The 25224-nt window shown below is 38.0% G+C and overlaps 1 protein-coding gene across 1 annotated transcript; it reads right to left on the reverse strand.

Annotated features, from left to right (window-relative positions):
- Positions 1-1682: 1682 nt before the first annotated feature.
- LOC100247085 (protein DCL homolog, chloroplastic) lies at positions 1683-24971 on the reverse strand. Its single transcript, XM_002282970.4, has 3 exons — positions 24637-24971; positions 14058-14172; positions 1683-2020 (listed from the first exon to the last, which is right to left on the reverse strand). The coding sequence occupies exons 1-3, from the start codon at positions 24933-24935 to the stop codon at positions 1850-1852; spliced, it is 585 nt and encodes a 194-aa protein (XP_002283006.1). The 5' UTR covers positions 24936-24971; the 3' UTR covers positions 1683-1849.
- Between the last annotated feature and the right edge of the window lie 253 nt (positions 24972-25224).

Genomic DNA, 25224 nt, shown 5'->3' on the forward strand with positions numbered 1-25224 from the left:
AACCAGTCCTGTTCAGATGATGGGACGGGTGCGAGCATCAAGGCCCTTCAAGTTGGGTGGGACATCTGATCATCTATATATCTTGCGTGTGGAAAAAAATATTTTGGCCCATGTGTATATCATCATGGTAATTTTGACGCTGGAATGAGGCCTACATGGATTTCTTCCAGCTGTGGACCGGGGCCGCCTATATCTAATGATCATGTTTGTCCCGTAATTATAGCACAGCTCTTGGAACTTTTTCATTATCGATGCTAACTACTAGAGGAGTTGTAAGTTTGTAACATGATGATCATGAGGGGGAGTTGACCTGCAGCTTTTTCACTCAATTGGTTATATATTTTCTTTTAACCCTTGGTTTCCATGGAGGTACTAACCAGCATGCAGAGGTTTCCAACTACTTGCTAGAATACTTGGGAAGTAAGAAGTTAGAATGGCCGCCCTATATCACCTTCTAATTTCTATCTCTGGTGGTAGAGTGGAAACCGCAACCTTCTCACCCTATCTCAAGTAGGCAGGGGCGCTGGCAATCCTAATAAGGCTCCTTTTATCAATTGAATGAACGTTTTTAGGAAGGCTTTAAAAAAACAATTGGAAGTCAAGTGTAATAAAATATTAAGTAACCTTTAACAGACAAATAAAGAATACCCTTAAATTTTCTTTTAAAAGTCTAGGGTCCAGCTCACCCATTCAGTTTTTGTGATTGTTGAGAAAAATCCGGAGTCTCTGCAGAGTCAAATTTACTGACCATGAAAGGCTTTCCTTTTTTTGTTTTTTGTTTTGTCTTATTTATTTTTATAATGGGTGCCATCAGTGGATGATTACTCAGAGCGAGGATTGAAGAAAAAGGAAGGATTTTTATGTCTCCAAGTGTGACAACATGCATATGGAGATTTTCAGAGTCGGCCAATGATAATTTCCCACAATTTTGACTGATGGAAGTCTAGGAAGACCCAAGAGGAAGATGACCCCACCTGACTCATCAGGTCCTGTCTCAACCACAAGTTCAGAGTTTCTGATAATCCAAGGACGGCGATCTCAACGAATCCGATCTCCGGAGTGTCACAAAATCAAAGTGTGCAGTTCCTCTGTGATTCGGTGCTCCACGAAACACCTGATCCTTAACAGCACTACGTCAGTCCAGACTCCAGCATCGCGAATTCCACGCTTCGCTCCTTTTGGCTTTGGGCGAGAGGATTTTATCTATACCGTTGTCTCAATCAGATGTGACCAATGTCTAGGACAGTAAATCGAAAAGTCACAAGAAGATGTAATTACTCTCTTTTGCCTTGAAATCTTCCAAGTGGGGGCACGTTGGACCTCATCCCCATTGGACATTTGTAGGAATCTACCCGATCCACTTCCCACGTCTCTATTGTCTCTATTGTCGTGGCCCGTGGGCTATTGCCTACCATGCCTGTTGACTGTTAATACGGACTTTGAATAACTGCTGCTTTCCTCCATTTCCTTGGTGGTAGAGACATTCATATCATCAAGCAGCTCTAAGTCTAACGACATCTCCGGAAGTCTGAAATCACTAATCAGGACAACCTTATATAAGGACTGCCATGTGAGCAAAACTACCAGGTGAAAACCCGCGGTTCAATAACTTTCTGTCTCAAGTAATAAAGAAGGGGCCAAGCGCCAATGAAGGATCATCCGGTACATAAGATGGGTAGATCTAGGCTATAATGTAAGTTATTTAATTAAATACTCGCAGGCAAAATGCAGGGCAGTTGCAAAATATTCATACATACATGACACAACCGCATGAGGCCCAATTGAGAGGGCTCCGTTGATATCAAAAATCATTGCCCATCTCCAATATAAGCATCCGGGCTAAGATACATTAACCACTACTGCGTTTGAAATGCACACGAATGAATCGGTCTGCATGAGATGGGTACTTATCACGAATATATGCTCGAAGGCATTTCTGATAAGAGAAATCTATCCATCCACCGTCAGTCCTTACAACAAACAGGCACCTTGAGTGTCGAAACTGAGGATGTCGGTCAACCTTTAACATCAAAAGGAAGAGATCCTGTTAGTATCTTTTGCAGAGCAAAATGTTCATCAACATTGAAAAGCGAGAGGGAGTGAAAGAAGAGAAAAAACCGGTGGCTCACATCTTGGCAGTTAGTTCAGTGAAACTTAAAAAAATACATGAAACAAATAGTAGTCATTCACTTATCGTACATATCAATGTCAAATGTCATCTCAACGACAATGGAGGTATGGGAGTGTCTAATCTACATGTCAACAAACCTCCATGCAAAAGGTGCATGTGAAGAAAGACCAACAAAAAGCCTTTGAGACCCAATGAATCTGTCAATTTCTTCTCAACTGAGCATTTATATTAGAACTGGAAATGCGTATATAAACAAATTGTTGCAGGAAACTTGGAAGAAAAAAGAGCCCCCAAAAGTCGAGGACAAAAAATCAACCCACCCTACGGTTCAAAAGCATATAGCTGTCCTCAATTGCTTGGGACACGTGAACGAGAAAATACCATCTGCCCCAGTCATTACACGTGTCTAGAAGGCTTCACATGAAGTTTGGTGTATGGTAAAAATGCGAGTTTACACACAAGTAACACAAAAGAGTTGAGCAGATTGCTTCCCCACCCATCACTTAAGACATTCTATATGGCATGTGGTCGATTTTCTGTTTGAGGAGGAAATTCCTCTGCTCAAGATATAAACCAAACTTGATAAGAAACACAAGTTATGCAACATACTATCTAGCATACTACAAACCTGTTAGATAACAAGTATGATTTATGGAATTCAATAAATATCTTCAAGCATCAGGCCACCAATTGGTTAAAAAATTACAAGCTGGAAGCTTATTATCATCCAATTAAGATCAATTTTTGTGCAAATTTTGGGGCATCTCATGCTTGCAACCAATAATAAGATGCCTCTCAACTTCATGTATCAGTTTATAATGATTATGGTATCACACTAGATATATCTTGTGACACAAGAGCTAAAGACATTTACAGATGGAGACCACTGACAAGGGTATCAAACCAATGTATTTGTCAATATGCCATTGCTTCCTATTTCTATAATAAGGTGCAAGATGGAAACAGAAAGCTTATATAATCTCTAAATGGCAGGGCTATGTCCTGAAGAACACAGCAGTGCAGAATAGGTAAATAGCTAAATGTAAGTTAATCTAGGAATCCTATTTAAACATTCAGCACCATTCACAGCAAAATCAGTCAAGCCAGCACAATTCAAGCCAAAAAATCCTTCAAATGGTTCAAGAAGAGATTACTCTGATACTCATCTAATATATAACAATCAAAATTATATGCTTGCAATCTAAAACAATTACCATGGCAGATAATTCACTACCCATTCTAATTGCAAATTAACAACCATGGATTTGAAAAATTATTCCTCTTTCCCACAAAAAGGCTCTTGGTTTAACATCCTGTACAGAGATATCACAGAAACAATATTGTATTCCACTGAACTGCTATATATGGAGCTACTTCTCCCTCCTTGAAGTAAAACAGTATTAACATGAAGAATAAGTAAATACTAATTCATTGGCACCAGTTATCATCTCTCATTGGCATTTGAAAGATCTTTTTGCCTTTCTCTTCAGTCATGGTGCACTATCAGTGTGGAAACTTCATGTCCTACTCCTAGGGACTTCTGAACATTCAATAGGATGACTACAATAAAAGTTGTTCCAAACTACTTTGGTTAAGGTACAGTCCTGTTGTGGCTGCAACTTGGGGAAGTTCAACCCAAACCCAACCTAATATTTTACAGGCTAGGGCATTTTAATTTGCCATTGCAATATTTGATTGAAAGGGTCAAAATAATTCCAATTTTGGAAAAATGATCCTCACTTTTTCAAAACAAGAAGAATGACCTTTTTCTGGACAAAAATACCCTCCATCAAATTTTTTTATATCCATTTCACATCTAAGCACTTCTTGTAAAATAATATCTAACTTTTTTATACCCATTTCACATCAAAGCACCTTTTATAAAATAATATAAAGGGTATTTTGGTTCATTTGAGGTTATATTTACAATTTTAAAAATATGGAGGTTACTTTTACTAAGTGCAGAATATTTTAGCCTTTTGGCCCAAATATTCCTTTGTAATTTGGATTGGGTTAAGGCAAAAAAATATCAACTAATATTAAATTTGAACTGGGCTTGGATTGGAACCTCAAGCAACCTGAGGATATATTCATATAAAATTTAAATTATATACATATAATAGTAATAAACTAATAAACATTTCCATTGTACTGAGATATCTTTATTGATTTAAATGTTATTGGGAATGATATGTAATTGAGGATTAATGCAAATTTGAAGACTTGACTACTTGGATGTAATGAGCAATTAATTTGTCTTTCTCAGTTTTATTTTTTGGACCTTATGTTTTAGTTAAATAGATGGTATCAATAGTTTTTTACCTTTTAAATAAATGTTGATTGTTAAAAAATTTGGTGAAATGAATGTTAATCTCGTATAATTGTCACTAATCTGATTAAGTTGAACATACATTTACTAACTTTAGCCCAACTCAATTTTAACACAAATTTTTTTAAAAAAAAAAACAAAAAGAAAAAAAAGAAAAGGAAAGGCTTTGGTTGGATAGTTCAAGACTCAAGTTGAATGTCAGGTTAGGTTGGGTTTGAGCAAATGAGCTTCGTATATAGGTTAGCTTGGTTTGATTGTCAACCTGACCCAACCTTCCTGAATTGCATCCCTAAGTCCTGCAATGGAAATGATTAAGCCTTTCTGAAGGCACTCAATATTTCCCAGAATAAGTATTTCATAAATGGAAAGCAAGTTGGAGAGCTTACATGTGCTAACCTTATCAACTAATTACTGATAACATAAAAATCAAAGTAGGTTACCAACAGAATATATTTTGCCCAAAACCCATTAGAAAAATGTTTATCAGAAAAATTGTGGGCAAGAGAAACCCTGTGATGGATGGATCATGAGTGACGAAGATAAACACTGCATCAGTAAGAAGTGCAGCAGTTGAAAGTGAAGGCCAGAACAGAGGAATACCAAGTTATAGAAGCGCTATAAGAATAGAGGAAGGCCAAGAAGCATGTAGGCTAGGGTTGCAGCAAAAGACAATTGACAGAAGTTATATTAATTAGATTTCCCCATTCCTCTTTGTCCATTGGAAGCACAAAGACCTTCCCTTCTAGCATTGTTTGGAATTCTTGGGCACCAAAGAGAGTCAAATTCTTTGCTTGGGAAGCCACTTGGGGTAGGATATTGACATTAGACTAGTTTAAAAGAACAGGGCATATGATTATGAATAAATGCTATATCTATAAAGAAGAGGATGATATAGTGCTGAGAGGGGATGGCGAAGTTTTTTGAAGTGGAGAAAAAGGCTTTCCAGGTAAAGTTTGAAGGTTCCGATGGGGGAACTTGGATCTCAATAACAGAGAAGAGTTGAGGGTCTGTTGTCTTAGTAGGTTTTGGAAGGAGGAGTTGGAATGGTTGTTGGAGCATTTGAAGAAAGTTGTGGAGTTGGAGGCTTCCAGGGGTTTTATTCGAAATATTAGGGGCAAGACTAGGACTCATTTGATGGAGATTTGTTTCAATAGTAGAGGGAGATTCATGAAAATTACAGAATTTGTTACAAAGAGGAAAACCTTAATTTTAGTTGTTCTTGAGGGTGTTAAAGGCAATGGGTGGGAAGCCCTTAGGAAGGCAATTTCTTTAGTGCAAGATTTTTCTGATCAAGTTGTAAGAGCCTTGAAAGAGACAATTGAAGATTCTCAGGTGAGTAAGGGCATTTACAGAGGATGTCGGTCCTATGCAGATGTGGTTGCAGAGGAAGAACCTAAGAACGGAGCTCTGTTGCCAGTTGGAAAATGAGCCAAAGCTATAATTTGTGAAAGTAAAGGAAAAGTTCAAGATTGGGTTTATGTATGAAAAGCTATAGCGAGAATGATGGGTACGAAAGGAATGGTGTTTGTAACCCTATTTCCGCTTATAAAGGGTGTTTCTTTGTGGATTCTACAAGGAGAGCTGATTGGTTCCAAGATCAGGGGAGTTTAACAGTGAGAGGATGGTCTATTTTTCTGAGGAGATGGTCGCCAAGAGAAAATACAGTTGTATTTGGAAAATTTAGAAGGGTTTGGTTAGAACTAAGAGGTCTTCCTTTTCATTTGTGGGACGAGGATCAGTTGAGATACATTCTGAAGAAGTGGGGGAAGGTAACGAAGGTGGCACGGGACTCTTTGAAGCTTGTAGACTTGTCGAAGGTAAAGTTGTGGGTGGAGATGTTTCCAAATGTCGTGCTACCTGCGTTGCTAAAGGTGGAAGATGGGGTCTGGTCATTCATGGTTGCAGTTTTAGTGATCAGAGAAGATGAAGAAGTCGACCTTTTCAAGTCTGAGTCAACTCGTAGCAAGGACAAGTTGATGTCAGCGGGAGGTTGCGTCTCTTAGAGGTCAAAGAATGTTGCGGGGCTACGTGGTATCACTAGGGATAATGAGTGCTACAGCTGGAGGCCTCTTCCTCGATCCCGTTCTCGTTTTTCAAGTTCAAATTTGGCTTTCGAAAGGGAGAAAGGCTAGAGAGGGAGTCTCTTGGGCCCAATGGTGGGAAGCAATATCGGGCCCACTAAGCCAGATGCCTTGTTAAAAGCCCGATCTGTTAGGGTCCAGTTTGGGGCGAAAAGTTTTGGGCCTCCTGCTGGTCCAATCTTTAATCAAGCCTACGAGACAGAAGCAAGGTCTTCTAAGGGTGGCCTTGTAGCGCTTTCGTCCTCAAAGTTCCAGTGCTCAGAATCTTCTGCAAAGGAGGTCCTGTCGATTGTACACTCTCAAGAGTCGTCAAAGATAAAAGGCCACTCAGTTGTCACAAGGCGCAAAGCAAGAAGCTGGCCTCCGTGCCTTAAGGTGTCGCCTTTTGCACCGAAACGTAAACTGGATGGGGGTGTTTCAGCGGAAGCAAATCTAGCCATTTTCCAGGGCAGTTCAATCTTCAATCAGGGCGTTATTTCTCCTGTTCTAGAAATTTCTCAAGATTTCACCTTGGAAACAAAGGGAGATGAAGGGCTTTCGCATTGCAGTTTGGCAAACAAGGTGTGTCTTCCTTTCTCAACTTCCTTTGAGAAGGGTCATCCTTTGGCTAGGGCTTTTGTTCCAAAATCTTTTCCCGTCTCCTCTGTTTCTGTTTTTCATTCTTTTCGGTGCCAACCCATTTCTTCGATTCCGCTGGAGTCAAACTTTGTTTCTCGAGTTGTTCCCTTTTCGAATTTTCCCAGTGATGAGTTTAGTCGTCTTGTTGGCGTGCCCATTTCGGAAGGTGTGGCATCCCCCTTAAAAGCCTCTAACCAAAATCTTAAAGACTGTTCTTTCCTTAGGGAACCACTTAGTAGCCCAAAGGAGCTTTGCGTCTTAGGTAGGGTTTTGTCCCCAGAGCCAGAACCTCTCACCCTCCTGTTGGAAGGTTTTCAAATTGAGGGCCTCACACCCAGGAAGATGGTCAAGGTTCAATCGGTTTTGGAAAGTTTGAGGATTAGAATTATCAAAGATAATGGAAAATGTGCGGTAGTAGAGAGTAGGAGTACTCTTTCTGCAAACAAGGTCTATTTCAAAAGGAAGAGAAAGACTGTTTGTGGAATCCAGGGAAAGGCTTAGGTCTGGTTGCAGTTTGTGCTAGGTTTTTTTGTTTACATGAAGATCTTAAGTTGGAATACAAGAGGGTTAGGTTCTAAGAAGATCAGAAGTTTTTAAGTTCTCAAAATCCAGTTGTTGTGATGCTTCAGGAAACAAAAAGAGAAATTTGGGATAGGAGGTTTAAGAGTAGTGTTTGGAAGGGAAGAAGCATAGAGTGGGCTACTCTTCCTGCTTGTGGGGCTTCAAGGGGGATTGTGATTATGTAGGATTCAAATAAGTTAAAGTGTACAAAGAAGGTGTTAGGGTCTTTCTTTGTAACTGTAAAGTTGAATTCTGGTGAGGAAGGGTCCTTTTGGTTAACTTCAGTGTATGGCCCGAATAAGCCTTTGTGGAGGAGGGATTTTTGGTTGGAGCTTCAAGACCTGTATGGTCTGACTTTCCCAATGTGGTGTGTAGGAGGGGACTCTAATGTAATTAGGAGGATCTCTGAGAAACTGGGTGATTCTAGGTTAACATTCAACATCAGGTGTTTTGACGAGTTTATAAGGGAGAGTGGTTTGTTGGATCCCCCTCTAAGAAATATGACTTTTACTTGGTCAAACATGCAAGTTGCTCCTATTTGCAAGAGGTTGGATAGGTTTTTGTTTTCTTTTGAGTGGTTTCTCTCAAAGTCTTCAAGAAGGCTTCCTAGATGGACCTTAGATCATAGCCCAATTTGTTTGGAAACTAATCCTTTAAAATGGGGTCCAACTCCTTTTAGGTTTGAGAATATGTGGTTGCTCCATCCTGAGTTTAAGGAGAATTTTAGTGATTGGTGGCAAGAGTGTACGGTTGAAGGTTGGGAAGGTCACAAGTTTCATGAGGAAATTAAAGTTTGTTAAATCAAAATTGAAAGACTGGAATAAAGTGGCCTTTGGAAATTTAAGAGAGGAAAATTTTCATTCTTTCAAACTTAGGTAGAATTGATCTAATTGAACAAGAAAGGAACTTGAATCTTGATTTGTTATCAGAAAGGACCTTAACAAGAAGGGAGTTAGAAGATTTGTTATTAAAGGAAGAGGTTCATTGGAGACAAAAATCTAGGGTCAAGTGGATAAAAGAAGGGGATTGCAATTCTAAGTTCTTTCATAGAATGGCCAATGGAAGGCGAAGCAAGAAGTTCATTAAGTCTTTGATCTTTGAAAAGGGGGTGACTTTAAGCAACATTGAGATTATCTCAGAGGAGATTGTAAATTTCTTTGGGAAACTCTACTCCAAACACGAATGTGCTTCCTGGAGGGTTGAAGGGTTAAATTGGGTCCCTATTTCTAGAGAGAGTGCAATTTGGCTGGACAAGCCTTTTTCTGAAGAGAAGGTACGATTGGCAGTTTTCCAATTGAATAAGGAAAAGGCCTCTGGTCCTGATGGTTTTATTATTGCAGTATATCAAGAGTGTTGGGATGTGATCAAAGAGGACCTCATGAGGGTGTTTCTAGAGTTCCACACCAATGGGATAATAAATCAAAGTACAAATGCGACCTTCATTGCTCTGGTGCTTAAGAAAAGCCAAACCTTTAAAATTTTAGATTTTAGACCTATTAATTTGGTTACAAGTTTGTATAAGATAATTGTTGAGGTCTTATCAGGGCGTTTACACAAAGTCCTCCATGAAACAATCTTTGGCTCTCAAGGAGCCTTTGTTGAAGGGAGACACATACTGGATGTTGTGTTGATAGCCAATGAAGTGGTGGATGAGAAAAGAAGGTCAGGAGAGGAAGAGGTGGTCTTCAAAATCGATTTTGAGAAGGCCTATGATCATGTGGATTGAGGCTTTTTAGATCATGTGCTAGAAAGGAAGGGATTCAACCCAAAATGGAGATCTTGGATGAAGGGTTGTTTGTCTTCATCAAGTTTCGCAATCCTAGTTAATGGGAATGTAAAGGGTTGGGTTAAAGGTTTGAGACAAGGAGACCCCCTTTCTTCTTTCCTTTCTACTTTAGTAGCAGATATTCTAAGTAGGTTGATGATCAAAGCAAAGGAAACTAGGATAACTGAGGGCTTCTTTGTGGGAAGGGATAAGACTATAATGTCTTTGCTACAGTTTGCAGATGACACCATCTTTTTCTTTAAAGCCTCTCTGGAACATCTTCAAAACCTCAAGCTTATCCTTTTGGTTTTTAGGCAAGTATCAAGATTAAAAATCAACTTAGAAAAAAGCACCATTTCAGGTATTAATACAAGGCAGGAGTTGTTGTCTAGTTTGGCCTCCGTTTTTTATTGCAGAGTGTCAAAGTGGCCTTTGTCTCATTTAGGTCTTCCATTGGGAGGGAACCCAAAGACAATAGGCTTTTGGGATCCGGTGGTTGAGAGAATATCGAGGAAGTTGGATGGTTGGAAAAAGGCCTTTTAGTCTTTGGGAGAGAGGATTACTTTAATTCAGTCAAGTCTATCTCACATCCCTAGCTACTTCCTCTCCCTCTTCAAAATCCCAGTATCAATAGCCTCAAAGATTCAAAAACTGCAAAGGGATTTTCTTTGGTCTGGGCCGGGGGAAGGGAAGAAAGATCATCTTATCAGATGGGATGTTGTTTGTAGGCCAAAGGAGTTGGGAGGTTTGGGTTTCAGGAAGATTTCTTTGAGAAATATTGCTCTCTTAAGGAAATGGCTTTGGAGGTTCCCTAGAGAAAGGAATGGTCTTTGGCATAAGGTTATTGCGAATATTTATGGGACACATCCTAATGGATGGGGTGCCAACATGGTGGTTAGATGGTCACACAGATGTCCTTGGGAGGTTATTGCTCAAGTTTTCCAGGATTTCTCCCCTTTTGTCTGTCTAGTGGTGGGGAATGGGGAAAGAATCCGTTTTTGGGAAGATCTTTGGTGGGGTAACCAAACTTTGTGCTCTCAATTTGCTGGTCTTTATAGAGTTATTTCCGTGAAAAACCTCACTATCTCAAATGTCTTTGGCAATTCCTTTCCATTGTCTTGGAATTTTAATTTTCGTCGTAATCTTACTGATACAAAAATTGATCTCCTTCAAAGAATCATGTTCTCCCTTAGTTCAGTATTTTTCTCTCCTTTGGCAAATTCAAGAGCTTGGTCTTTGTCATCATCAGGCTTGTTTTCAGTTAAATTTTTTTCTTAGCCTTGTAAAAAGTCTCAAATCCTATCTTGTTCCTTCCGGCCAAGTTTTTGTGGAGTTCAAAAGTCCCCTCAAAGGTTAAGGCCCCCGCTTGGTTAGTAGTACATGGAAAGGTAAACACCAATGATAAGTTGCACAATTGAGAAGACCCTACAAATCCCTTTGTCCTCAATGGTGCATTCTTTGCAAAGGAAATGGAGAATCGATCGACCACCTTTTTCTTCATTGACCTGTTACCATTGGACTCTGGCACAAGTTGTTCAATCTAACAGGGTTGGCTTGGGTCCCTCCAAGGAGTATTGTGGACATGATGGTTATTGCTTTTAAAGGTTTGAGGAATTCATTAAGAGGCAAGACACTTTGGCAAATCGCTTGCCTCACTTTGTTATGGTTGGTGTGGCAAGAGAAAAACAATAGGATCTTTTAGGATAAGGGGAGAACGGAAAATATGTTATGGGACTTGCTTCTTTTTTTTTCCTCTCTTTAGGCCTCTTGTACTGCAGCTTTTAACAGAGTTCTTCTTAGTGTTTTACATCTCAACTGGACTGCAATTTGCGTTTCAAAAGTTTGAGAATATTGAGGTTGTCTTTGTATTTAGTTTTCTAAAGTTTGGTGTTTTCTCTTTTGTTCAATTTTTGTTTTTGTGGGAAGGACCTCTCATCCTTCGCTTGTTTCTTCTCTTTCTCTTGTATCTCTTCCTTCTCTTGTATCTTTTCTTCTTTTAATATATTTTTCTTCGTTTCTGATCCAAAAAAAAAAAAAAAGTTATATTCTCCTTAACAAGAAAAAAAAAAGGGGGGGCAAAAAGTAGACTTCAAAGCAAAATGAGTTGATGGATGTTCTATTTCTCATATGCAATTCATAATTTCGCCTAAAACTGGATCAAAAAGGAACAAGGGATGCCCCTTATAAATGAATAAGCATGCATAATGTATTTGTTGGCAATTCGATAACAAGTTTCAATATAAGCATTAGTATACACACTATATATACATGAGTCTACCTGATCAATTAGAAAGACATTCCCAGGTTTGGTTTCAAAATTTGATCAAGATCCATTGAAGATAAAGCTTATTTTCAAGGAAACCAAAAGTTAACAATGTATTAATATAATTTAACTTCAAACTCACAGAAAACTGGAATGAGTGCCTAGGAGTCTTTTGTGCTTTTTGTTTCTTTGTGTTAAGCTTTCAAGAAGTGTCAAAATTGTCTAGAAGTTGGGTGAACTTTGTGACATCCCACATCGGATAGGGGGGAAAGTTCATAACACTATATAAGTATAGACTCTTCTTAACCCTATAGACGCATTTTAAAGCCGTGAGAATTTCTTTGGACCTAGAGCGGACAATATCTGCACAGTTGGATGCAGATCATTACAAATGGTATCAGAGTCGATCACCTACCGCGATGTGGGCATTTGTTTGGAGGGTTTGTCTATTTAGCCCCGCAATCCTGCGGGACACAACGAGGACGTTATAGGGGTGTTTGTGACGTCCTACATCAGATAGGGGGGAAGTTTCTGGCGTTATATAAGTATGGACTCCTCTTAATCTTGTAAAAGCATTTTAAAGTCATAAAAGCCCCTTTAGACCCAAAACAAACAATATTTACACAGTTGGGAGCAGATCGTTACAAACTTAGAGTCCAAGATAAAAGTTAAAAAAAGTTTGCTCAAAATGTAAGGCAGTGTATAAACCACCCAGTGGATTCTGCACCCTACGAGATGGTTTTTGGGAAGTATAAAAAAGGCCTAGCCTTTTCTCTTGCATGAGGTGCTGAGTGGAAAAATATCAGTATGTTTCCACTATGGTGGGGCAGGGGGGTTGGTGGAGGCAGGTTTGAGACAATAGGACAGTTGCGGCAAAGCACCTAGTGCTTTTAGAACATCCCGGCAGTTTTGGGCTTCAAGAGTAAACCACCCTAAGCAGTTTTTCCACCCATGTGGATTTTGCACAGAACTGACTTTGTTCCAGCTGCAAAAAATGCTAAGTGGTTTTTCTGCCGAAGGCAGAGCAGTTTTATTTGAAAAATGTGGGAAAATAAAATTTGATTAATTTCAGCATGGGACTTCCATTTTGGGTTTTCAGATTTCCAATTATGTTGTGCCCCATTTTTCTTTCTCATCTCCCATAGCTTTACTTTTAGAGTATTGAGAGAGAACACTTGATAGAATTTCAAATTGTTCACAGTTGAAAGACATTGAGTTTCTTCATAGAAATAGAACTTGGGGTTTGAGAAAGAATCAACCAAGTTTTGTGAGTGGTTTAAGTGATTTCATCTCAGATTTAAATTTGCATTGGATTTGACTTTGTGATCCCAGTTCACCATTGAAAAAGTTTATAAGCATTTGGAGATTTTGATCTGAAGCTTGTGTGTGATTGATTGATTGGCTTCATCACAGTTCATATTTGCATTTATTGAAACATAGATTTAGAGTCATCTATGGGAGATTGAAGATTTGAATTCAAAGTGATTTTGAATGAACTTGTAGCAAAGAAATCTGCTTCCTGTGTTTAAGATCTGATCCAGTGAGATTCCAGTGACTGAATTGTGTTCAATCTGAGTTTGTTGGAACTCTGAAGGAAGATCAAAGGTTGAAGAAATGGAGATGTAGCTTTGACTACTTTGATCAGACATTAAGGTTGAAAAAAATATTAGTTAGGGGCTTAGTAGTACCTTGGTGAGAGATCAAGGTGCAATCCAGAAATCCCCACAGGAAAGTGAATACCCTATTGAGGACTATAAGGTTGAATAACTTTTTTTTTTTGATAAGTAACTATAAGGTTGAATAGGTAAAATACACAGAGGAGACAGGATTAGAATAATCAGGAAGTGATTGGGTAGACTCAAGTTCAGCCAACAGGCTTTGTGATCGATCATTCTACAATGGATTGTCTGTTAACTGGGATGGATCATGAGGTTTCCATGTAAATGTTATGTATCTCATGGTTTGGATGTTATCCTTTCCTTTATCTGCTGTATAGTAACAGCCTTTTTTCTTCATGGCAAGCTAAGATGCATTAAAAAGCACTTAAGAAATTGAATATTCACACATTTGACAGTATACTCAACCATTTGGAATTAGTATTGGTGAATTCAGAAAAATTGAATGATAGGTTAATTGAAGTAGAATCTGAAAATCATTCATCACTTGTTGAGAATCCATAAAGTGAGATAATTCAGCACTTCAACACTACCGTAACAAATGTTCAATTGCAAAGTAACTAAGTGACTAACAGTGGTTTGACCAACAAATCAAAGAATCCTATTAGGGCATTATGCAAACAACAAACTCACCATAATGCAATCCAGTCCACATCCAATTTTATCTTCCGAATGTGGATGGTAAATGAGAAGCTTCTCCACCACAGCTTTCTCATCTTCAGCGGTTAGACGTTCCCCATCCATGTACCTGACAGCAAGAAAATCAGTCAAATAAAGGAGAAGCCTCAGACAATCCCCACAATTTGAGTAGACATAGTCCAGACATTCCGATACAACTTGAGCTGTGAATATGGTTATCTTCTAGAACAATATCATATGTGAAATAATTAAAAACACAGCTCCTTGTATGGCAGAAAAACCCATTCCTAGCACTGGATTCATTGACCAGTTTTTGTTCACACACCACATTCAACCTTGACCAATTGCAATTTCCATTACCATCAATAAGTTGCCATGGCTCAAACAACTAATTTCCCATCTCCACAAATATAGAAAAACAGCTTTTTGTTCAAAATTTTCTGTCCATAGATCACATAACTATTTTCAATAAGTTATGCATATAGATTCATTCAAATAATATTGCCAACTCCCAATTATAATCAAGGATGAAAATATTGGCTTTTACACAAATATTAGTAATGGGATTTTATGGATATATTGGGAAATATCAATGAGATAGAAATTGATCAAAACTCATAAAAATGTTGGGAAAAACTTTAAAAAAAATGAAAGAAACAATAATACACATATTGAAGTTGTTTTGTTGAAGAAAGTGATATACACATATAAGACAATTTGTTACATTCATCAATAATATTTAGTATTTGAAAATACATATTATATAGGTTTATCTAATTTGAATGCATTTAACAATACAAAAAAAATGAAGATATATGTATGATTTTTTTTTAAATTTACTTGTAAAATTATATTTTTGATATATTTAATTAATGTACAAAACATATAAAGAAAAATTCATTAAAAAAATTGAGAATGATTTTTATATTTTTAACAATAAGTTAAATAGAATTTGAATATAATATTTAAATTATTTATTAAAATTTTATTTTAACATTTTGTATTTTGTATGAATTTATTGAAAAGTATATTTATTTAATTCTTTCTTTTTAAATGAAAGTAAGATATATATATACATATACATATATATATAACTTAGCCTAGTTGGTCAAGTGCCTCCTAGTGTATGGATGAGGTTAGTTAGTGGTTCAATTCTACTGTATGGCTGAGGTTAGCGGTTCAATTCCAACTCTCCTAAAAAAATTTTGAAATCCGATTTATCCCATAATACCAGGAATATCGGAATTTATCCACAACAAAATCCAGCAATAGGCAATAACAAATATTTCCCTGGAATTTTGATGAAAAATCGGTATAATTTCATCCATGGTTATAACCAATATGTTATGAAAGTATGAGACAAGCATCATGATTCATGTGTAAACATTTCAATAGACAAAAAACAAAATGTGTCTTCAAAGATACAGATGACAACATTCAGAATCCACTGACATATTGGGGCAGCAATCAAAAACATTCTATAAAGATATGACTCTGCAAAAAACTCGAAAATAATATAGATTCAGGTTACTTAAGATTTAAAGCTACTGAAGCTACCACTTCTTTCAATTCTTCTCTTCTACAATTTGAAATGACAAACTTTTGAGTCCATAATATAAACTAAAATAACTGTCACTTGAAAAGCTTGCCTCTGGATCAAGTACTTGACCAAAACATATCTGAGAACCTTTACTTTTATATTGAATTATGCCAGGCACATAACAAGTGTACTGTGTTGACCGCCAGCTCCCAGAAATCTGGAACCAAACAACCCCATGCCAGTAAAACTTGTTGCCATGGTGCCTTTCTGAAGACTAATAGCTGTGCATGTAGGTAAGAAGCACAATCAAGTAGGCCCCAGAGGCCTTGCCTAGGTAGTAAACAACCCAAGCAGGAGCCCAGATGTGGTGCCTGAAGCTCAAGAAGACACCACAGGCTTATGAGCCCGCATTATCCATCGACTCAAATAGCGACACATATTACATATAGAGAAAAGGGAGACACTCAACAAAATTTGTCCCAAGTCCTAACTTCCCTAGAAATGAGGAAAAAAACGATCTCCTTATATTGATTTACCTAAAATTTTCCAAGATAAGCACAATTTCCCAAATCAATGACACCAATGGAGACACATCATGAACAAAATGCAAGGCACCCCTCTTTGGTAAAGAGTTCTAATCACTGGAACATCCCCACAAGAAAAAGGAAATTTCAAAAAAAATTCTTCAAAGAACAAAGGGAGACCCTATAAAGGAGAAAACTTCGGTTCTCTTTTTGAGAGCATTCATAATCAGGTCAATGCTTCCTCAAAGAAAGTAGGAACTGATGCTTTTGATTTCTATAAGAGAAGGAACCTGAGAGGTAAGGGTGCATGAAATAAAAAATTGAGGTTCACCGACTTAGGCAGTCAACAGGGCAATCAATTGGTCCAATTTGGTTGAACCCCTTTTCTGTGTTGTACTTGGCAGTGGCTATCAGCTAACCAACTGATTAACCAGTTGTCTCCCAGCAGTCACCTGCAACATGTATTAAATGCTAACAACTAGTTGAGTGATCAGTCGAACTGTTGATCAATTGAGTGAGAATTTGTGTCTAATGGGTATATTGTGCAAAAATCTCATAGTTGAAGTTCCTAATCTTCATTTATTAATAACCTATTGTGTAGTGATTCAACCTTGATCTTCAATACACTTTTGGTGCAATTACTCCTAACTTGAAAATCTCAATCTCAATGACCATTTGTAACTAATTGTGTAGGGGCCATCCAAAACAACGATTTTTAGCAGCTGAAGAAAAGAAAGAAACTTCATAGAAGTCAAAATATGAAGAAATAGATATGCCTAGATACTTTATTCTATGGATGAAGGATCTAGATCTAATTGATAGAGTGAGGCTAGCTATGATCTCCATTGTAATCAATTTGCAAAGTTAGTTCTTGTATTTTATTTAAAGACACGTTTATTGCACTTGTCCAAGAGAGTGTGGGGGTATTGGGAAGAACACTTAAAGCATTGTAAAGGTTTGTTGGTACCTAAAAACCAAGCATATATTGAACAAGTTCTTAGTTTATAGGATCTTTGTATAGTGGAGCTATCTCAAGGCTTAAATTAAAGCTTGAGGACCATTGATGTATTGCTAGTTGGTGTTGAACCATGTACATTAGAGTTTGCATCTTCTTCTCTATCTCTTTCTATCTTTTTGATAGATAAATCATCTATCTCTTTCTATCTTGATTATTACTTATATCATCATTCTCATTCATAATCTTATAACTCAGCAAAAATTTGAACAAGAGACCATCACCCAATTCACATCCTCCTCCTCCCCACCTTAACAAAAAAAATCCCTTCTCTTGGCTGATCACCCTAGGTTTGCTGGTGATTAACTTCGCACATCTTAGGGTCTCTACACATCTTAGGGTCTCTACACATCTAGAGGGTCATAGAGGAGATTTAAACACACTCATTTTGAGGCTTTTTCTTGTCCTAAGGCCCTTTTTTTTTTTTTGTTTTTGATAGGCAACCAAGAATATATTAAAGACGTCAAACAAAAAGAGGGGGGTACACCCCAAGTACATAAGAGGTATACAAAGAATGCCAAAAAAACTCAAACAAGCACACAAAACAACCTCTCATTAACTAACAATCAGCCAATCAATAAAATTTAACAAGGAAACAGGACCATCTTGTATATGTTGGCAAGTCCAATGGAAAGGGCTTCAAATAAGAGTCTTATAGTGATTAATCTAAGCGTTGAATTCTATCAAAGTATCTTCAATTCCTCTTTTGTCAGAGAATCCAAAACAAGCAAAGCGGGACTGTCCTCCAAATATTTTGCTATTTTTGCTAACAAAACTCTCATGACATCCCTTTAACAAATCTTTCACAAAAAAATGGAGCACCTAAGAAAAACCAAAGAGGGAAAACAACAAATGTCAAAGACCGCTTGCCTTTCCACAATGGATTAACAAGTAATTAGTTGATTCTTCTAAACTCATACGTAAATAACAATGGTTAGCTAACACTCATCCTCTTCTCTTAAGCTGATCTAAAGGTTAGGAACCTTTCCCAAACAGCCCCCCAAGCAAAACAAAAAACAAAAAAAAAAAAAAAAAACACTTCTAAAGGTGCCCAATAGCCTCACACTAGCTTTAAGGGAAAAGAATTCCTTAATCTGACTCTAATGAAGAATAGAAAGATTTCACCAAGACTTTCCCACTTTTCTTAATCTTCCAAATCAGCTTATTGTCATCCTCATTGCACTTCCCATGCACTTGAGGCCTCCTAAGTGACTCCTCAATGCTATGTAGCTCCTAATATTGAAACTGCCTCAAGAAACCCAAGTTCCACACAATTTGCCCACTAATAACCTCCCAAGCATTCACCACCCAAACCTCTTTATTAGAAGAAAAAAAGAAAAAAAGCAAAAATAGTCCTTTAAAGGAGCATCCCCACACCAAACATCAACCCAAAATTTTGTTCTTCCATTGCCAACTGTAAAACTTGTTCTGGCCTTAAAGGCTTCCCAACCTCCTTTTATCCTTCCACTAGCCAACACCATAATCCTCCCTTCCTACAAGATAATACCATCCTCCAAGTTCTTCCCCAAACTTTCCCACTATAACTCATATTCAAAGGAACTCCCTTTCCAACACCATTTTCCAAACAAGGCTTTATTAAAAGAGGACATGACCCTAATACCTAGCCCTTCCAACTTCTTGTATTTGAAAATGGAATACCACTCAACTAAGTGAGGCCTTTGCTCAAAGGCCCCTCTTCCCCACAAGAAGTCCCTTTGAATTTTTTCCAACCTTAAAACCACCATTTTAGGAATGACAAGAAGAGACATAAAATAGATAGGCAAGCTGCAGAGAGTACTTTTAAACAAATGAGTCTACCCTTTGAAACGTATTGTCTTTTGACTCTTTTCCAAAAGGCTAACCTTTTATGGAACCTCTTCTCAACCACATCCCACACAAAAGGGGACTTGAATGGATCACCCAAAGGCAAGCCTAAATAAGTAGTTGGAACCTTCCGCGCTTTGGAACCCAACAAAGAGGCAAGCTTCACCACACATTCAAGATGATTGTTGTTGGAACTATCACCCAATGTTGGCATTGAAGATGCCAAAGAAGAACTTGGACTTTCTTGTGAAAGAAATGGTACTATTATTGGTGATCAAGCAGGGTTTTGAGGTTTAATCAGATATAGAATCAAATTCCCAATACAGAATGTCAAGGACATTCCAATATTAGGGAAACCTCTGAAATTGTTTCAATATTGAACCTTGTAGTTCCCAATCAAAACCTTGTAGTTCCCAATCAAATCTCTGTAGTAAGAAGATTTTTGTCTCGTGGTAGTCTGCTCCAGTCCCCTTTCGAAACTTTCGTTATTGGATTAGCCACGACCAATCATATGATCAATGTTGATTGTAGGAAGAGTGTAAATAATTTTATTTTTATTTTTGGGAAGAGTCCTATTGGGATTGTGCTAGTGGAGTCTCATTCCTTTTATAAGTAGAATCCTTTTCCTCTTTGAGTCTTGTTCTGATTACAAGTAGATTCTCGTTGGGACTGTGTTAGTGGCCTATAAAAGCAAGTCACCCCTCACTCTCTGATGTAGGACAACCCTAGGATGGTTGCCTACACTCAAGGGTAGGTGGGTTAGGGTTTTATTTTTAGAGTGTAAGGAGAGGAACAAGGAATAAACTTTATGGTAGAGAAAATTATAAGATAAGAAATAGAGAGAAAGAAGAAACAATGAAGAAAAGATGGAAAACCTTAGAGTCTCACTAAGGCCTTCTAGGAGTCTCACCTAGAAGAAAATCAATGGAGTCTCACCATTGAGGGTTGCAACCTTGCAATGAAAGAAAGTATAATATTATTCATCAAAATTCATCCCATTGATTTACATTGATTAGCCTATTTATAGGCTTCTCTAAGAAATCCAAAGTTTACTAGGACTTTAATAACCTATTCTACTAGGACTCTAATAACCTATTCTACTAGGACTCTAATAACCTATCATGACTCAAATTCTAATTATATTAATCATACTTAAAGTTTACTTAGGTCTTCTCTTTCTTCCTTGAATAAACTTTAAAAGGCTTTTCCCCATCAATTCTCCCCAGCTTGAAAGAACTCGGCTCCGACGAGTTAGATGTTTGATACAATTCATAGAGATTGGGGTTAATCTTCTGAAAATCCGTTGTCGTACTCCATGTATTCTCAGAGTGTGGTTTGCCTTGCCATTTTACCAAAAATTTTTGGTATCCACCTTGTCGAGTAGACACAAGTTGATCATAAAAAACATACTCGATCTCAGGACGTGGGCTAAAAGGGTTCACCATCTTGGATTTGATTTCTTCAAATGCCTTGTTGGCCGCCTTGGTCCAAATAAATAAACCAGGTTTCATGCATTCAGTAATTGGGGCCATAATGGAGCTGAAATTTCGAATAAATCGTCGATAGAATGTAGCCATTCCATGGAAGCTTCGCACCTCATGGATATTTGTTGGTACTGGCCAATCAACAATAGCTTTGATCTTCTCTGGATCTGTTTCAACACCCTTAGAAGACACAACAAAGCCAAGAAATACAACACTAGGGCTCATGAAAGTACATTTTTTCAAATTAATGTAAAACTTTTCAGCCCTAAGAGTGCGCATTACTTGCTTCAAGTGTTCCTCATGATCTTTACAAGATCGACTATAGATATGAATATCATCAAAATAGACAACAAAAAACCGTCCAATAAAAGGTTTTAATACCTGCGTCATAATCCGCATGAAAGTACTTGGAGCATTGGTTAGTCCAAACGGCATGACTAACCACTTATACAATCCATCCTTAGTTTTGAAAGATGTCTTCCATTCATCCCCTGGTCTAATACGTATTTGATGATATCCACTTCTTAGATCAATCTTTGAGAAGACTATTGATCCAACCATCATATCTAGCATGTCATCAAGTCTTGGAATTGGAAATCGATACTTGATTGTGATTTTGTTGATTGCACGACTATCCACACACATCCGCCATGATCCATCCTTCTTTGGTGTTAGTAGGGCAGGAACTCCACAAGGACTTAGGCTTTCACGAATAAAGCCTTTAGTAAGTAATTCATCAACTTGCCTTTTCAATTCAACATGCTCTGTTGGATTCATTCTGTAGGCTGGTAAATTTGGTAATGATGCACCGGGAATCAAATCAATGGCATGTTGTATGTCACGCATAGGAGGGAGTTCATTAGGTAACTCTACAGGCCACAAGTCAGAAAAGTCATCAAGGATTTTACGTGCGTTTGCTGGATATTCCTTATCTTGTTCTTTAAATTCTTCCACTTTCCGAGCCATTAAAGCAAAAATAACTTCAGTTTCCTTGCTCTCATTTTCAAATTGACACATAGTAAGTGCCTTTTTTGGTTGTGCATTCTCATTCGACTTCTTAATTGGAGGGACTTCTTTCATTGGACGAAGGATCTTCTTACGTCCGTTGTGTATGAGAGCATATGTATTTTCATAGCCGTCATGTTGAACTTTTCTATCAAAGAGCCAAGGTCTTCCAAGTAAAATATGACTTACTTTAATGGGTAAGACCTCACACCATACAGACTCTTCAAAATCCTTACCAAAAAGGAATGTTACTAAACAACGAAAACTTACCGGGATAGAGGTGTCATTAACCCATGCTACTCTGAATGGATTTGGATGTCTCTCTGTTTTAAGGTTTAGCTTCTCAACAAGTTCTTGTGAAGCTATGTTCAAACTGCTACCTTCATCAATGATCATGGTGCATAATCTCCCATGGCAAGAAATACGTGTTTGGAAAATGCTAATACGTCGCCAATCTTCTTCTCCTTTTACTTTTGGAATGGTTAATAAAGGTCGTACTACAAGACTATGTCCTTCCGTCATACCATCATAGTAGTCACATTCTTCACTAACTTCATCTTCATTGTAGGTCTCTTCTTTCTTTAGGTAACTTTCCAATTCAGATTCTGGTTCTTCAACACAAAAGTGTAAACCTTTGGTTGGGCATACAACAGCATAATGACCATGCCCACCACACTTAAAGCATAAAGTAGTCACGTCTACTTTTCTATCTCCATTGCTCATTGAATTTTTACCCTTATTACCATTCTGATGAGCCACATTCGAAGTTGGTTGATTGTTATCCCCACCATTCACATGAATAGAAGTTCTGAAGTTTGATGTGCTTAAAGGTTTGCTTGTTGTCCTATTGGAGAAAGTGCTCCCAATTTGTGAACTTGGATGCCTGGAAACCCGGAATTTGAGGTCTTCTTCTATTTTGAGGGCTAGTTGATAAACGTCATCTACGGTATAAGTGTGTGCAGCTATCATCTCAAGTTGAATCTCCATTCGAAGTCCAGCTTTGTAGCGGGCTGCAAGTTGAGCATCACTTTCTCGCACTTGATTTCGAATGCTCAATTCATGGAATTCTTCTGTATATTCTTCAACGGACTTGGTACCTTGTTTAAGGGAAAACAATTTTGTATACATAAGTTGTTCATAATCAGTTGGGAGAAAGTGCTCCTTCATCTTCAACTTCATCTCGTCCCATGTGTCAATAGGCGGCTGGCCAGTTCTATGAGCTTGATTCTCAATATTATGCCACCATAGACGTGCTGCTCCTTTTAACTTTGCCTTCACAAAACGAACTTTTCTATTTTCGGGCATTGCATACCAATCAAAGTAATCTTCCATTGACATAATCCAATCAAGAAAAGCTGTTGGATTTAGTTTTCCATAAAATTCAGCAACTTCAAGACGTACCTTTTTTGTCACATCATCATCTAGCTCAAAAAGTTTGGCCCTTCTTTGATTCCCCATCATAAAATTGTCTTGTTCTTCGCGTGATCGATTTGGCGATTGTCTAAATTGATGACTTGCGATCTCCTCTTCAATTGGTCGTTTTTCTTGGCTCTTTTCTAATAACTTCATGATCTCATCAAGTTTGCTATTTAGTTGTACTATAGCATCTTGATGGGATTGTTGTGTGGCTGAAATTTCCTCCAAGCGTATTGTATCGGCATCTTGATTGCTAGAAGTTTTTTTGGAACTCATGCTTGCATAAGTTGCTCCGCTCCTTAATTGCATATGCCTTCAAGCCAAGAATTTTGGCTCTGATACCAAAATTGATGTAGGACAACCCTAGGATGGTTGCCTACACTCAAGGGTAGGTGGGCTAGGGTTTTATTTTTAGGGTGTAAGGAGAGGAACAAGGAATAAACTTTATGGTAGAGAAAATTATAAGATAAGAAATAGAGAGAAAGAAGAAACAATGAAGAAAAGATGGAAAACCTTAGAGTCTCACTAAGGCCTTCTAGGAGTCTCACCTAGAAGAAAATCAATGGAGTCTCACCATTGAGGGTTGCAACCTTGCAATGAAAGAAAGTATAATATTATTCATCAAAATTCATCCCTTTGATTTACATTGATTAGCCTATTTATAGGCTTCTCTAAGAAATCCAAAGTTTACTAGGACTTTAATAACCTATTCTACTAGGACTCTAATAACCTATTCTACTAGGACTCTAATAACCTATCATGACTCAAATTCTAATTATATTAATCATACTTAAAGTTTACTTAGGTCTTCTCTTTCTTCCTTGAATAAACTTTAAAAGGCTTTTCCCCATCACTCTCTATATATGAATACCAATTTTTTCAGAGAATTTTTCAAAGAGTTTTTTAAGGAGTATTTTCATACATCTATCTAGAGAAATTTTTTCAAAACCCGAATTGTACACATCTCACTTACAGAGTGCACCCAAGGCGAGATATGGTTGTTGAATCCTGGAGGTAAACCACTAGTACCCTAGTGCGCCAAGTTCGTCTTCGAGGAGGGTAGATCTATTTCGAAGGACAATGTTTATCATGTCTGCCGATAAGTTATTCTTCTTATTAATTCTATACTTTGTTTGTGTCTTTTGGGCTAGTCATTTGTTTTCATTCCCTTAAACTCCCAACACCGATAACAATTGAAAATGGAGGTAAAAACTGTATTAAATGTGTTTCCTCTTTTTCAACTTTCAAAGATGATGGTAGGGGTGCAAATTCATGAAAAGGCAAGAGAACTCAATCAAGAAAACATAATTGGATAAGAAACACATTTCTAAGGTTTATGGTGTCAATGACTACGTCCGTTGCAGAAGAAGAACAAGCAGAGGTTTAAAATATGAGGATTACAGTGAACAAAATCACTCCAGGGATCCTGCCCAACATGGTACCAACAAGCACAATCCCAAGTTCTAATCCAAAATAAAAAGAAAACGATAAATGACTTTAGTCTCTATGATACTCTCTTCAGTCGTTCAGACGATGAGGAAATGCATTATAAAAAAAAAAAGAGGGAAATAAACTGCGAACATGAGATTGTTAATTATTTCGGACCAGAGAAAGAAAACCCTCCTTCAAATGGGCCAAAGGCAACGACTTGTTTTAATCACACATCAGGATCAAAATAAACTTTCCTTGCCCTCAAATTTCTCATTAGCCAAACAGAAAGCACAAGAAGCTTGCATATTAGGTGTAATTGCAATCAGAGACGTACCTGTCCGAGTGGAGAATCTCTTTGGTGAGCGAAGTGATGGGTTCAATGTCTCTGAGGATCTCTTCTTCTCTATTTTTCCACTTCCGGAAATCAGGATCATCCCATCTGGGGTAGTTAGCTGGATCCCTGGAACTCAAGACTGTGGTGTTCTTGTCCGCATAGGATACATTCACGTCCGACCGACTCGACTCGGTGGAAGAGCACCAAGGACGCTGCGCAAGCGTGAAGAGGGGGGCGGCAAGTCTGTGATGTCGGAGACGGAGGAGAGGAACGGCTCTGAGAAGCAGAGGAGCAGACATTGTTTCTTCGAGACGAACAAGTGAGGGTGGGAGTCTCTCGCCTCTACGGTTAACTCGCCAGGCCCACTTATCCAAAAGTCCAAACAAACGGGCCAACGGCAGATCAACTCTGGATTCGTGGCCCACTCAGAATATGCCCCAGCTTACACCAAAGCTAAGCCAACGCCCAATTTGTGTTGGACCCATTTAGCTTTGGGTTGGGAGTCATGACTCGTAAGACTGCTCAAACCCAAACGAGAATCATATGAGGCCGGACCACTAGGCAACAATTTTCATGCAAAAGTCTCTT

The sequence above is a fragment of the Vitis vinifera genome, chromosome 18 (assembly GCF_030704535.1).
Source record: "Vitis vinifera cultivar Pinot Noir 40024 chromosome 18, ASM3070453v1".
NCBI classification, from domain to species: Eukaryota; Viridiplantae; Streptophyta; class Magnoliopsida; order Vitales; family Vitaceae; genus Vitis; species Vitis vinifera.

Excerpts from the sequence above, each read along its gene's own strand:
- LOC100247085 (XM_002282970.4), bottom strand. The coding sequence starts at position 24,935 with ATGTCTGCTCCTCTGCTTCTCAGAGCCGTTCCTCTCCTCCGTCTCCGA. Across the intron at positions 14,173-24,636 it reads GAGATTCTCCACTCGGACAG|GTACATGGATGGGGAACGTC; the intron begins GTACGTCTCTGA and ends TCTTGCTGTCAG. Across the intron at positions 2,021-14,057 it reads GTGGACTGGATTGCATTATG|GTTGACCGACATCCTCAGTT; the intron begins GTGAGTTTGTTG and ends TTGATGTTAAAG.